The sequence below is a fragment of the Paralichthys olivaceus genome, chromosome 14 (assembly GCF_024713975.1).
Source record: "Paralichthys olivaceus isolate ysfri-2021 chromosome 14, ASM2471397v2, whole genome shotgun sequence".
Classification (NCBI taxonomy): Eukaryota; Metazoa; Chordata; class Actinopteri; order Pleuronectiformes; family Paralichthyidae; genus Paralichthys; species Paralichthys olivaceus.
This window is the reverse complement of record NC_091106.1, coordinates 13,428,046-13,443,356: the sequence shown is the minus strand read 5'-3', so window position 1 is coordinate 13,443,356 and position 15,311 is coordinate 13,428,046. Positions and strand designations below refer to the sequence as shown.

General features: G+C 42.6%; 2 protein-coding genes across 2 annotated transcripts; both read right to left on the bottom strand.

Moving 5' to 3' along the window:
• Nucleotides 1-2,746: 2,746 nt before the first annotated feature.
• Nucleotides 2,747-6,178, bottom strand: nkx3.3 (NK3 homeobox 3). Its single transcript, XM_020108885.2, has 2 exons — nucleotides 5,061-6,178; nucleotides 2,747-4,610 (listed from the first exon to the last, which is right to left on the bottom strand). The coding sequence occupies exons 1-2, from the start codon at nucleotides 5,326-5,328 to the stop codon at nucleotides 4,081-4,083; spliced, it is 798 nt and encodes a 265-aa protein (XP_019964444.2). The 5' UTR covers nucleotides 5,329-6,178; the 3' UTR covers nucleotides 2,747-4,080.
• Nucleotides 6,179-8,198: 2,020 nt separating this feature from the next.
• Nucleotides 8,199-11,871, bottom strand: nkx2.3 (NK2 homeobox 3). The gene is made up of 2 exons (XM_069539063.1): nucleotides 10,608-11,871; nucleotides 8,199-9,357 (listed from the first exon to the last, which is right to left on the bottom strand). The coding sequence occupies exons 1-2, from the start codon at nucleotides 10,993-10,995 to the stop codon at nucleotides 8,723-8,725; spliced, it is 1,023 nt and encodes a 340-aa protein (XP_069395164.1). The 5' UTR covers nucleotides 10,996-11,871; the 3' UTR covers nucleotides 8,199-8,722.
• Between the last annotated feature and the right edge of the window lie 3,440 nt (nucleotides 11,872-15,311).

The window sequence follows — 15,311 nt, the reverse complement described above, 5'->3', positions numbered from 1 at the left end:
TAGCTGTTTGCAACTATCAACTCCCCTCAGCCTAAAACCAAATAACAGGATTTGTCAAGAGCACGTTGAAACATTAACTTTTTGCTCTGCAGCATGGTCACAACAATTAGGGCTGATTGTGTGGGGCGGCTCAAATTGGGCGCAAATGTGTAATGTCTGTCACATGTCCTTTTTGAAACCAGAGGGGGCTTGTGAGAGCTGATGCTGTTTCCATGTGATGGATGTGTCTTCCCCACAGGGAGTTGATGTCTTATAGCTTTACTGTAAATGTTTACATTCCTGCATGCACTGATGCTATCTGCTAATAGTTTCTGGAACAAGCCTGAAGAGTCCTCTGGGTGGGATTATATGCTGTGTGTGTTTGTGTGTGTTTGCAAGTTGGCGTGTGTGTGTGTGTGTGTGTGTGTGTGTGTGTGTGTGTGTGTGTGTGTGTGTGTGTGTGTGTGTGTGTGTGTGTGTGTGTGTGTGTGTGTGTGTGTGTGTGTGTGTGTGTGTGTGTGTGTGAGACCAGGTCAAAGGGAGCAGATCTGTCTTTAAACAGAGGTATTAACCATGACCTCTCTCTTCCTGAGTCCTGCCCTGTGTCTGCTGGGGGCCAACGCATTAATGGCAGCCAAAACACACACCCCTTTCCCCCAAAGCAAAAACATTTAACGCTGGTTATATTTGTTTCTACTAGAGCAATCAACAATTTTCAGTGTCTGCAACTTTGTAGAGGGAAGCCTCACCCAACCTTGCTTCACCCAGAGGTCTCCGTGCCAGCAGCCGTTAAATGAATACGATATTGTTCAAATCAACAAGGCCCTTGAGAAAAAGATTCCTGTTACAATAGGCGCATCGGAAATGCATTGTGTAATTGCAGCCCAGGAGCCCTAAGAGAACGCTCAGTCAATAGATCCGTATCTTAAAAAGTGCAGCCAAGCGTGGGTTAGGTGAGGACTGTCATTCCTGTGTTGCTCAAAAGTAGCCGGGCCCCACCCTCGACACATACCTCCCAGCTGAGAAATCTGCAGCTACATAAAATACAAAAGACAATTACCTGTTTCCACTGGGGTTAATAAGTCCCATTTAAATCTACCTTTTAATGTCATGGAAGCTGTTGCTGGTAATTGTTCAAAGAGGCAGACAAACATGTTCTTCTGCACGACTGTCTGCCTCCTTTTATTCTCTCTCTCTGCTTTATGAGCCCATTCATGGCAAGGCACATAAATACAGCCCAACTCAAAATGTTTACATACTTGAACTTTACTATTTATACATACAGTAATGCTCGATGGCTCCGAGGCCTACTGGCTGGAGCACATTCCTTGCCAAGAAGGCAGTTGTGGCACTGGCTGTGACCTCAAAGTGATTTAGTGATGGCGGAGCAATGGATAGAGAATTAAGGTTTCTCATTTTTCAGTGTGTTTCCCTTGCTGAGATTTTGTTATACGGAGCAAGACAATAACCAACCTAGTTCCACTGTTACTGAACTTATAGCAGCAAGACAAAGGAGTTGTCTGAATCACTGCCTGATTCAATCACCCATCACTGAAATGGAAACAAGGGTTTTTCGGACACAACCCAAGAGTCTACGGCCATTTTAGTGGCTCCATGGAGCTATTATATAAGCATGCTACCGTGCTGATGTTGGGCTGGTGATTTGCCATGTTCACTTATTCACGATAGCATGTTTTTTTTTTATAATCAGTGTTTTCTATGTTCTATATTTTTGTCTGTATGAGTTGTATGTTTTTCTATATTCTAGATTTGTATATTTTTCTATATTTTTCCATTCTACATATTTTTTATTGTCTACATTGTTCAATAGTCTATGTTTTCTATATTCTAGATTTTAAAGTTTATCTAAGCTGTTGGCATGTTTTCTAATTTCGAAACAGATCGAAATAAAAAGCTGAAACTAAAAAAATAAGACCTGGCATCATGATCATCATGGGTTTTATCTCAGTCACCTTTCCTTTACATTTTTTTCTTTTAAATTGTGTGTGTGGCACCACAGACATGCAGGCTTTAGGAAAAGAAGACACTAATGATAGACAGCGATGAGAAGAGCCACCATTCACCAGCACAATGTGAACAATCAGAGCTCATAGAAAGTGGCCTACTTCAGAGCCACAGCCCTGACCTTTGTGTTGCAGAATCTTAGCTGAATGACAAATACACTCTGTGTAAATGAAAAATAATTAGTTACCTAATTATGACTCGCTGACTTACAAGTCAAAAAGAGAGATGTGTTATTTCTCCTGCCCAGAAACCTGTTGAGCACAATGCCAACCACTTAGAAGAGCTTGAAGTGGTGTTTTGATGTGAGAGATAAATGAGGTTTGGGTTGGTGCCAGCGTTTGGTGCAGGGCGATCCTGTCCTGTCGCCCAAAGTAGCTTGTTGTGGTAAACGGGACGTTGAAGTACCTCTTTTATATCCAATTTCTCCGATGTCACAGCCTCTTCATTGATTTCATTTTGTATTCATATTTTCTAGACTTCCAAAGACATACCTGCCTGGCTGTCGACAAATACTTGCAAACATCTTCTACAAGATGACATACAGTGATATCACTGAACTCATGTCACCGGTTTACAATAGGTATTTTATCTTCTGATTCTTGCCCACATTCAGAACATCTTTTATCTGTTTATCGACTCTACATTTGCAGGCTCCAGTTATGCTGCATCATGACTCTGGCATTTAAATCCAACATGGCTTGTACTTGGAATCAGTTAAGAACTCTTCCAAAGAACTAATCTCCACTTTTTAACAATTAATGTTTTTATTTCAAGTGTGGCTATTGAATCTATCACTTTGGGATGAGGGTGCAGTGTTGTCAGTAAGGCATGATTAATGTGTGCTGTCTTTTGCAGCCCTGGTCCCTGGTGCAACATCTCCACGGTCTGTTGATCCTCTGAGTCATGCAGCACACAGGCCTATGCAGGACTCATACACACATAAAACACTCCTTTTTTAAGAAATAACAACAAATGTCAGTTTGTTTTATAAGAAAATGAGTAAAAGCCAAATTGGTTTGCTGTTGTGTGTATGTCTTTGCATGCAACTGTTGTTGCGGCATGTCCCTTTGCACACACACACTTTTTTAAAGAGCATACAGTGAGTTACCAATGCACACACAGACATTCTCTCCAAAATGTCCATAAACTTCCTGTAAAGAGTGTTCTTGCAGGTGTTGCGTTGTCTCATGATCAATAAAGACATCCTATAATTAACATAAATACCTACTAAAAATGTCAGTGTCTAGGTCATATTTCTCACACTTTGAGAGAAGCTGCTTTCTCCTGTTGGGTTTGTATAAGTTCAGGATTCCTTTCCGCTCCGTCTGGTCTTTTAAAATGGACTGACAGTGAAGGAGGAGAGGGAAATGACTTTAATGCTGAATTAAATGTGACCTGATTCAGTTTATGTAATGATATACTTTCTAAATAATTGAAATAACATTTCAACTGTATTATATGTATACATTTACCTATTCATATGAATTTTGTTGCTGAATTCAAAGCATGTATTTTTTCAAGTACGATATTTAGATTTCCCACTGAATCCCACTTTTAAACTTTATTCTCTTCTCTCATTGATGTTAAATATTATATTTATATATATATAATTTTTTTTTCCAATTTAAATCATATTCATTGGAATGCTTACATAATTCTGAAGTGATCAAAACTGTTCTCCCAGCAACGTCAGGCTGCCCTACACAGTGAAAGGAACACATATGAAGCCTCACTCAGCCTTTGCCTTTCTGACACCCCCACCAGAACGGACAGGAAAAAAAACAACTTAAATCTTGGTCTTGAATTTTGGCGATTTCTTCACACAGACCTAATCTAATTGACATTTTGCTTTGAAAGGGAACAAAGTGACATAGAGTTATAAGACAAACATTAACAATGACTGTAAATCAGTTATATCTTTGGCAAAAAAACCGTTTAAAGAAAGATTATTTGAACAAAAGCCTCCCCAGTGTTGCACCCTGCATTAACTGGAGAAAAGCTGCCAACAGCTTCTAAAAAGTCAGAAGTCTATTATTTGAAGTGATGCATGTTGAAGTCCAAAGTAAAGAGGAAGCTTCAGAGCATCATCCCTCTACAGGACATGCTGTTCATGCTCCAGGGCTGACAGTAGTACTGCAGGTAGGGGTAGTACTGCTGGGCCTGGTACAGTGGCACAGTCACTGGGATGTGTACTCCATTTACATGGTGGTGGTACTGATTGTCCCTCACCAGCACTTTGACAGCCACTTTCTTTGGTGAGCTGCACGCCGCCAGCTCGGCAGCCACCTGGCGCCGTTTGGTTTTATATCTCCGGTTCTGGAACCAGATCTTCACCTGGGTCTCAGTAAGTTTCAGAGCCACGGCCAGTTCTGCCCGCTCGGGACCGGAGAGATACCGCTGCGCGTTGAAGCGTCGCTCCAGCTCGTAAACCTGTGCGTGAGAGAAGGCCGCCCTGGAGCGCTTCTTTGTGCCGGACCGGCACTGTTGCTCCTCGGATGAACAGCTGACCATCACTTCGCTGTGGTGACATCCATCCTCTTCTGCCTCCGCCTCTTTATTCTGGCGCTTGCCCAGGTCCACAGAGCAGGGTTGCTGCTGCGCAACGCCTAGAAAAGATGAGAAAAACGTGTTTTCGCTCAGCCAAAGTCATCCGCTGCTGAAAGTCACTTAAGGTTGTCCTCGTTAATTACGTTCACTCTGTCAGAACATCCGAGGATAATGTAAAAAAAAAAAAAAAAAAGACTTAAATAAGCTCAGGCAAACATTTTATAAGCTGAATCCTCAGGTTCCCTAACACAACCTTTTGCTTATGATTTCTTCCTCCACAGTCCTGACCACCTCTGTCAAACAGCAAAAACGGACTGTTAAAACTTTAACAACTTTTAGTGTCTGATCAAAATATGTCCCTTTATATCTTTATTTATACAGAGTCAAAATACATATAGCCCCTCCCTGTAAAAACCTCTGAAAATATCTCCTCATTTCAGTTTGATGTGAATTAAAACCAGAATTAATTTTTACAGTCCTATTCTGACAAACAGAATAAAAGCCCTCACCTTCTGTGAGCTCATTTTCCTCTTCCGTGGCCTCCTCGCTGTAGGTCTCAGCTCGGAGGTTTCCAAAAGACAGCCTGAGATCAGGAGGAAGTCTTCCCGGCAGGATGCGGCTCTCCTCCGCGTGACACAGATCGGTGCCGTTTTGCTCGCTGCAGACGTTGCGCTTTGCTGCGCACTGCTCCTCTGCGCTCCCGGTGCCGGGCTTTCCCCGAGAGTTACGTCCGCTGAGGATGGCTTTGATGGAGAAGGACGAAAAACTTAATGTCATGATGGAAACGAGCACGGATAGTCCCTCGCGCTCCTGTGCGTTTTATTTGGAAGCATCAAGAGAATAGCTTCTGGAAAGCACGCGTCCTTACTGGTTTCATCTGTTCGCTGTTTTCTTTAATTCTAATTTAATTGTGGTGGCCAAAGTTGTTGGTCTGCTAATGAACAGCCCACATCAGGACCTGTCAAGTCTATTACAATATTCTCGGCAGCAGCACCTCCAGTGTGCACTTAATAGGCTCTTTTCTCTGCCTGGTCCCTCCTTCGCACCGCCCAGCTTCACCCTGGGATCTGCGCTCTAACTGAGGACAAGGTTCAATGATTCCGACGAAGCAGTTTTGTGTTTGACCTCGGTAAGCTGACTGTTTTTGTAGGAACGCAAGGAATTGGTTTTGAAATGAGTTAATAGCTCAGTGCAGCTGTCAGAACTTGTTTAAGAAATATGGAGATTAGGCGAGTAAAGAAAATCTAATTTAAAAAAGAAGCTGAATATTGCATATAAATTAGGGACCTAGAGTGGATGCCGTCAAGTCTCTGCAAATTGAGCTGTTTGTGATACTGTGTTTACCACATGAATATGTAAACTGCCGTAAGAATAAGCTCCCAAACCGTGCGTAAAATAAGAGATTTTTAAATTCCACATTGCTGTCACCCACCTTTACATTTTGGTAAAACCATTTATTATATTACAACTTTGAATTTAACTTCTACTTCTCTCACAGGAACACGCTGACTTAATATCTGCTTCACTCCTAAGTCTTAAAAGATTTTAATATGCCATTCTTCTTCTTCTATTGTATCAGTAATATTGTGAAAGTGTTTGGCTTAAACGATTTTGGAGACCATGATGCCATAAACTGTGTGAACAAAACTTACAGCAGGGTTTCACTCAATGACTAACCATAGATAGTCTTTTCTTATGAAAAGGGATTTCCTTGTTTCTGACATGACAGGAGAGTAGCGCCACCGTGCGGTCATAATTTTGGTGCGTACAAAGATAAGACGATGACTACACACACACACACACACACACACACACACGCACACACACACACGCACACACACACACGCACACACACACACTCTCTCTAGCCTGTGCATTACGCAATCAGCAGGCGTATCCCCTGGAGAGGAGACGTGATGACAGATGCAGTGATCTGCCTCCGCTGTGTTTTGTTTTCTTCCTCTTACAAAACAGAGACATGTCTGTGTTGCCCATAGTGTCTGAACAATATGAAGCACGAGCGTTGTGTCACAATTACACATTTTACTAAGTTCTTCATAATAACGTACTCATAAGAATTTATGTTGGCGTTGATTTTTGAATGAAGCAGCCTTTCCATCACCTCTATTACATGCCTGAGTTGTAAACTTGGAATAAAAGGACTCATATCCCTTTCTTTATTTTGCCTGCGAGGTAGTTTCCTCCTGAACGCGCACGGGATCAGCTCATCCTGACTCTGCATGTGCCTCCACTAAATCTCTGCAGCAATTCTGAACATGTATTCTGCAGGGCTGAAGTCGTGCGCAAAAAGAAACACATTTTATTACGCACAAAAGAAAAATCTTTTTTCAATCTTGGTTTGGAGGTCTTTGCAGTCTGCAAGACAAAATTATGTTATCAAATCAAACCACACGAATTCACTTAACACGTAGAGCTGTTGTATGTTTAATCTTTCTGTAGCAACTTGTCCGTTCAATTCTGATGATAAAATATTCAAAGTAAAATTTGGCAGAATTGTGATTGCAGCCCTGCACAACTTTTTCATTTCCATTTGATGCCATAGGCTGACGGGACGTTACTTGAGTGCCACCACCAGCCTTTACTCCAGCTTCTCCGGCTTCTCAACACACTTTTTCTTCTAAATTCGGGCCCTGGCTCTTTTGTGAAATCCTTGAGTGGTTGCCATTGGAGACTTTGTTTTGGGAAGCTCCACGCCTCGCGCAGCGATGAGCCGAGTTGCTATCTTTGGAAGGATGCGAGATAGTGATCGCAGCGCCTGTCAGAGCAGCAGTGGCCAGGCCGCGCGTCCTCAGGCATCGCCGTCCTGTCGCCAGCTCTATTTACACTTGTGACTCCGCAGCACTTAGAGCTGACAACAGGTATGTCCTACCGGCAGCGCAGTAGCCAGGGGAAGTGGTCAGCGAGGCTACCAGAGGAGACAAACACTCGCCTTACGTTGTCATTCATCTCCATTAATAGTGTCTGCAGATTGGACCATGTCTGGGAGGGGAAGGTGTCTTTAGGTCCATCTCTTGTGTGTGTGTGCGCACGCATTAATATAATAATATAATAAAACTAAGATATTTCCTGAGATTATACTGATTAAATTATTATTATATATATTACTAGTAGTAGTATTGTTATTATTGTCGTGTAGATGGTTAGTTATATTTTTAGAATTAGGAATGATATATTTCAACCGAGAGAACCTTTTGCAACAATATTTATCATCCAAATCTCTGAGTTTATTCTCTCTGTGGGTCCCGAGGATGTTGGTTGTCTGGTTAATGTCCATCTGTGAATCCTGGCCGGACATTAGGTCGCCTCTGAGTTCTCCCCTGTTTCTGGTTCTTGTCTCAGACCAAAGTCTATCACAAGCTTTTCTCACAAGAAGAGAAAAAAAACTTTCTTGGCTTGACAAACAATTCGAGACGATGAGAAACTACATGCTCTCAGAACTCAACATCAATTTATTTGAGTTTTCTTTTCACATGCATATGAATGTTGAAATGTAACGTGCACCCTTTAGTATAATAAACGCACGAAAATGTGCACTTTTATAAAAATGCGTGTTTGGGTTCTGTGGTTTTAAGCGTTTTAAGACAATAAAAGAGTGCGCGCACACACACAGGAAGCACAAAGCAAAATTGTCAATTCATCATTTAATTTCATAATCACTGATCATTTTCATGACAAAACACATCACACTGTCACAAAGAAAACATAATACTTTGTAAGACTGCATTGTTAAGGTCCATGTTGATCATTCCGATGCATTTTGGAGTTTAAATTCAATGAGTCCACAAAAAAACATGTTTGCTGCACACAATAATCAGATTGTGTGCAGCAAACATGTTTTTATAAAAATGTCCACGTTTTGAACCACAACAGGCAGCATACGTACAGTCTTTGTTCAACGACAACATTCAACACAATCAAATATTCAACAGCAGGTTTCAAAACGTCTTTTCTACTTTGGCTCAGAGAAAGAGGCGCATATTCTGTCTCTCCGTCTGTGGGGTCAGGGTTCCCTCACTGTCTGTACTTTGTGTAACGTGTTACACTTGTGAATTGTGCTTTCCTTGCATCAGTTGATTGGATTTGGGTGCATAAGTCAATTCAGCCATCCCAGAGGAGTCTATCCCAGTTGTGGTTGCGCACAGACACTGCGCTACCATGCCCGTATGCCCTGCAGAGTTCCTTGACAGGGTGTGACGACTGGTCCTTGGGGAGCCTGGCTCTGCGTCTGTGAGCCAAGGTTTCCCAAATTCATGTTCATAAAAGCATTGGCAGTGGTGTTGCTGGGCGGCAGAGCAGGTAGACTAGAGTAAGTACAGGAGTAAGTGTTGGTGTACACCGAGCTGTTGTAGCTGTAGGCTGGGTAGCTGTAGCTGTACGGGTTTGGAGCTCCCACTGTGTAGGGCGTGTTATAGTTCTGGGATCCGCTGAGACAAGGCCTCCCGTCCCGGACCAACACCGGCACAGCCACCCTCCTGGGCGGCGGTGGTGGGTGATGGTGGTGGTGGTGGTGACCTGCCATCTCCAGAGTCTTGTCCTGCCGCTGCCTCTTGCATTTGTACCTCCGGTTCTGGAACCAGATCTTGACCTGGGTGGAGGTGAGCTTCAGGGAGCTGGCCAGGTGCTCTCTCTCCGGGGCGGACAGGTAACGCTGCTGCTTGAAGCGCCGCTCCAGCTCGAACACCTGAGCCTGGGAGAAGAGGACGCGCGGTTTCCTCCGGGTCCTCTGCTGCTTGGGTTTCTCCGAATCTGGATCCTCGCACTCGCCCCGTAACACACCGCAGCTGTCTGCATGGAGAATAGAAAAAATAATAATGATACCTGCACACCAAATCTTAATCAAGACGTGGCGATTATTAAGTGATTTGAAACATTTATCAAACACTCAATGACTTCTGTCATTACCCTGCTACACATATTAATTTATTTATTTTAAAATTTAAAATTTAATTTAAAATTTCCTTAAAATGTTCAAGCATCAAAGTTAATCAAATAAACGTAATTTTGTGATGGATATTTAAAAATATCCCCTAATGTTCGAAATATTTTCACCATAGTATTTTTTAATATAACATTATGTACATATTTAATAATTGCGGCCTGAATTATTTATAATATAAAAAGTGGAATTGTAGCCTGTGGGTTGGAAATTCTCTCACCAACATTTTTGCTGATATTTATTAGGAATTAAACCAACATCGATGACATAACTGAAAGAATAAATAGCGATTAGATTTTCAAGTATTTGATTTTGTATTTGATTTTCATACCTGAACCTAACCCAAACAGGAATATTTGCAAAGGAGATTAAAAATGGAAATAAACCCATTATATATTGAGATTTAATGTAATGCCTGTGGTTGCTAAATGCCCATACATTTGGCTAAATCTAATCAAATCTAAATCTGTGATTAGATATGCTCTCTACTTCATATTTCTATTACGCAATTTTTATTGTTTAATTGTATAAAGTACACAAATCAGTATAAACCTATAAGCCCTTTAAATAACTTTCAGCTCCCTGCACATGAATTACATTTTTTTAAAGTTAATGAACAGCATAACAATTTTATTACTATTGCTCAATGTGTTACACATGATTTATTTATATATATATAAAGAGAGTATTTTATTAGATATTATTATTTTTAGGTGTCGTTACAGAAAACAAGCAATTCAATTGGTTAATTCATTTCAATATTCAATTTATTTTATATCAGCCTATTTAAGATTTTTAATTTACCTGTTCCTCCTATGTTCATTTGGTGATCAGTTAAAACCACTTCGTTACCCGTTTACACAGTAAATCAACAGTAAATGGTATAGCCTGCCATGATGTCTATTAAAGTCAGATAGAAAAGTCAGATTAGAAAATTACCTCTAATTATTTTGCAAGAGAAATTATTATTTCTGTGAACTCGTTAATGTGATTTATTCCTGTATTGGTAAAAAAAAGCAGTTACTGTTAAAGACGACTGCAGCTTCCTCACTCACTCGCTTAGGGATCACTATGGGTTATAATAAGCTTCTGTACTCACTGCTGTCTTGGTCCTCTGGCTCGGTCTCCAGCCGGAGTTCTGCAGATTGGTTCTGCTCCGGGATTCCGAACATCTCGACGGAAAGACCAGACCCTACCAGCCGGTCCGGTACCGACATGGTGTTGAGGTATGACATCCTCTCCTCGCTCTCCGAGAGGCCGGAGCTGATGGGACTGGGACTGTCCCTGCCGGCCAACATGCAGGAGGGCGGTGAGTGGGAGCGCAGGGGTTTGTTTGGGCCCAGCTGGTGTGACAGTGCACCAGAGAGACCGAAGCAGGAGATCAACTGGAGCTGGTGCTGCTGGGTTTGTTGCTGCAACTCTAATTTGAGGATATCCTTCACAGAAAAAGGTGTGGTGGAAGAAGGTATGACCGGACTGGGAAGCATTATCACCAGGAGCAGAGATACGACAGATAAACGGTCAGTAGTGGGTCCGAAATTGGACCGATTTGTCTCCGGAGAGCGCGTAAAAGAAGTAAATACCCCGTGCGTAATGGTGAAGAATGGTCGCGCTGAGCTTGTTTGTCATGCAGACCGAGAAGGAGGACTGGCTTTCCTTCAGCTGTGACATCCCTCTCTTCTGGCTGATGTGTGTCTATGGCTGGGGAGAGAGAGAAAGAGAGGGAGCAAGAGAGAGAGAAAGAGGTCGATCCTGTTTGGTTGGCTGAATTCAGACGGAGCTGGATCAGCAAAGACGCTGTCCTCTCGCTTTCAGTGACGTCCTGAAGCGAGGGAGGGATTGATAGTGTCTCTCTCTCTCTGGGATATAATAAATAAAATCTAGTTACACCGTCTACACACACCCCCCACCTCCCTAGATTTGCTTTCTTTCACCTGCAGAAAACAGAAGAAGCAACAATTAAGTATTTTAACATAATATCAAAAAGTCTATACCCCAAGAGAAAGTCTTAATTTAATGCATATATTGGTAATTTGTTATATGTTAGGTGACATTAGGAGCATTCGTTTCTTATTTTCCCCTTCCTGTAAGGTCCCAACACTTCATAGCTCTTCCCATCATCACTGCGGTGGTTTTAAGATTACGCATATCTCTCTCTATATTTCCTGTCTCGGCAATCCATGGATAAGACTGTGGGAAATGAGATAAAATTGGCAATACACAAGAAGCACGAAAAATATGTGATGCTTCTTTGGGTTATTTATGTTTCCCTGATTTGAGAAAGTTGTGCAGGATATTATTTTCAACCCAGATTTGGCCACGTCGAGATTTTCCCTTGACATTAGGTCAGTGTTGCTGGAAAAAAAAAGCCCTGAGTAAAATATTAATGGAAGTTTAATTAGTTCAAATAATCAGTTTAATGCGCAACAGGTAATAAAGTAATGATATAAAGTTGCCTAATAATAATACATACTATTATAAACAATATTAATGCTTAAATAACTAAAGACAATTGTAATTCAGTTCCAAAATATAATAATGATAATAATAATAATGATGATGATGCCTGTTAAAGCAATTTTACATTAAAAATTGTTGTTCATCAGACATCAGGAAATGTTCTGAAAGTTTGGCGTGGGCCTGTGACCAGATACATTTCTGCTGGTTTCCAATAAATAAAGAATACATATTAACATATGAAACTGCAATTTAATTTTACATTCGCGCCAAAGGGCGAGTCTTGTGAAACGGGACACCTCTGCGATGGTCGCCAATCTGTGGCCAAGTGCAGGCGCCAGGGTCTGAAGGCCCATAGCGCGTAAACCGTGTGTAAAGAAAAGGAGAAGCATGCCGGCATAATCTCATCCGCTCCCCATCAACATGGCGCTGTTTAGATTAGGACAGACCCCCCCACCTCCACCCACCCACCTCCTCTTTTAGATCTCTGTCTTTTAAAATGGTCCCTTTAAGTGGAGTGTGAAAGCATTGAGGAGGAATTAGGTCTGTGGAGTAAATGGACATTTTTTCCATACAAAGACTTCAGCGATTCCACAAAAAGATAAACAGACATTTTGCACCACAGACACAGTTTAAATAGTCTATTATTATAGTTTATCTTGAGCTCTAATTAAAAGGGGAAATTGCTGGTAGTTTTCCAACGGAATAAGATATTGCACGACTTCTTTGCGTAAAAATGCAATAATCTGATCTAATTCATGTTTATTGAGTGCAATTATTCAAAACAAACCAATGACTTTGGTATATTGATTATTTAGGTCGGAATTGTTACATATAAAAAGTGAAAGTAGTTTAAAGTAAGAAGGTTTATTTGGTTTATTTGAGGCTCAGTCTGTCTGGAAATCCGCTCCTTACGTTCATGTCAGTTCAAATCGTCACGGGTCACAGACACAGTTCACTAATGGCACAATTAGCTCCTCAACCCTAAAACGCGCACTCACGCGCGTGCAGCCTGCATTGACCATCATCGGTGGTCTTCGCGTGCCACCGGCGGCCCGAAGGTGGCCAAGCAGAGACGCGGTGTTTACGCAGCGGAAGAGTCTGTTTCCTGCCTGTAACAAAACCCAGACTCCCCAGTCAGTGTCAAGGAGCTGCTCGGTGCTCAATGTGACTCCCTTAATACATCATCTCCCACGTTTCAGAATCACTGCGATAAGCTGGGCGAGGTCAGGCCCACGACTTGGTTCAGGCTGCGGCAGCTCAGCTCTCCGTGGATATGAGGGGTGGATATAGGACGCATTCCTCTCCACTTCACTTTCTTGCTGCAGCGCTTTAAAGTTGGTGACTTGCCAGGTAGCGCTCAACATGTTTCTTCTTGTTCGTCTCCCTCTCTCCCCATAGCTATGGCAGGCTCACCTTGAAGAAGTGTCTCCTCTGCAGAGTGGCAGGTGTACGGTCACAGGCAGCAGGCTGGTTTCAGCAGAACCAATCCTCCTGTGGGAAATGCTAAATGTTCTGGAAGTCTGATGACTTGGTAATGACTCTTCCCTGGGGTCTCTCATGCTTCCTTAAACTGGTATATCTGTGCACTCAAAGCATCAATATCTCTTGTGTGTGTGGGTGCACTGTTCAGGCCTTGTGTGTGTTTGTGTGTTTGTGTGTTTTGACATGACAGAGCTTGGTGGAGTAGCACTTAAGGTCTTGCTACAAAGCAGCTGGTTGTTTACAGGTGCTACAGCCTGGACATGTGATGAGGAACTGAAGATGACCTATTTGTCCTACACAGCTCTGTATGGACTGATAACAAAAATAAATCGATTCAATAGGAAAACAGATCAGCTCAAGTGTGTCTGCACAATCTTATTTCCCTCACTGATTCTAAGAGAGAGTCGTCTAATGGGGAGCTTTCAAGCGTGTTGCACTGTGGAAGTGATGAGGCCATAACGATTAGAGGACCTTTAAAATATAAAGCACTATCGCATGCAGAGTGTGTTCGCCGTACTTTCCTTCTTCCTCTTTATTTCACGGTCATCTGTTGGACTGGCTAAGGACCAAGCTGTTGTGTGTGTCAGTAAATGCTCAATTCTTAGGTCCCGGAAGGTGAGTCTTATCAGCAGCGCATGCGATGGTGTCAGTAGCCAAGACCCAGACCCTGCTATTGTGCCGCTGCCTGAGCCGGAGTGACGGATGACAGCGCCTTCTCACTGGAGGAAATGAGGAGGCCAGGGGCGAGCCCGGGGCCAGAGTTTTTACCAAAAACCCTGCTCTCAGCCACTTACCTTCGGCTCCAAGAGTACTAAATATTCAACGAAGGCGGACCCAAGGCGATAGCTATAGTTGCATGTTGCAGCAGCTCCCCAGGGGCTCATTGTGTTGATGAGGTTATAGGAAAAAAAAACTCTAATTAGGTTGGTTGTTTGAAAGATTGTGAGAGGGTGACGGTGTTTGAAAATCAAAGCTCTGTTCTGAGTATCAAGCATCGAATGTGGAGATCATGAGAGGAGGAAGTGAGTTCAGGCCAGTCTGGGTCTCCTGCCCTTTGGCCTCCCCTGGGTCTCATAAATTAGCCCGCTGTAATTCTCTCCCAGACGGCCTTGCCCCAGCAGGTGTGTGTTTGTATACATGAGTGCTAACAGGGGATGTAAGGGCTGTAATGTCCATGATCTACGGTGTTGGGAATGTTGTTCAGGAGGAAACATGCAAAATATGCTTATCCTCCCGGCTGCCACACCGGCCATGTAGATAAAGACTCTGTGGGGAGGCGGGCTCTCTCTGAGTAGGATGTGTGGGCCGTTGACGTTCCCTCTCGCTGTGACTCTATGTTGGCCAGAACGGTTAAATAAATATTCATAATATCAAAGGTTGAATCAAGTTCATCTTGGTTCTGCAGGGACTTTGTCCGACTTGCTCCGGCCATAATGACTCTCTTGGGGAAGACAATGTTGCTAATGTAAAAGCATCCTGGCTTTAAGAGGTAAACATCCTTGAGAGAAAATGCTATAATCTCCCCGGCAACTATGGTTGTAGCTTTATCACTGTGACAGTTTGTTTTGGCAAAACTCTGCCTCCTTATGAATGAAGTTTAATTTTTGTAAACAGTTGCTTTATAAAATCCCAAGCAATGCAGTTCCAGTGTCCTGCATTGCTATTGTGTTGATAACAACAATGGCTGTTACTAATGCTGCCGTTCAGATTGAACGTCACAGAGACTGTCCTTCAGCTGGACGACTTTGCTCCGAGCCCCATCCGCTCTCATAAAGATACTGAGCCCCTCTGTTCTGTAGCTGACCCTGACCTCTGACCTCACAGTGACCAGAGGAATAAAATCAGAAAACCTCCCAGTGTG

What these genes read in the sequence shown, in the direction of transcription:
- nkx2.3 (XM_069539063.1), bottom strand. Translation starts at nt 10,995, where the DNA reads ATGCTTCCCAGTCCGGTCATACCTTCTTCCACCACACCTTTTTCTGTG. An exon ending in GCCAGAGGACCAAGACAGCA is followed by an intron (nt 9,358 to 10,607) that starts GTGAGTACAGAA and finishes TTCTCCATGCAG; the next exon opens with ACAGCTGCGGTGTGTTACGG.
- nkx3.3 (XM_020108885.2), bottom strand. Translation starts at nt 5,328, where the DNA reads ATGACATTAAGTTTTTCGTCCTTCTCCATCAAAGCCATCCTCAGCGGA. An exon ending in GGAAAATGAGCTCACAGAAG is followed by an intron (nt 4,611 to 5,060) that starts GTGAGGGCTTTT and finishes CATCTTTTCTAG; the next exon opens with GCGTTGCGCAGCAGCAACCC.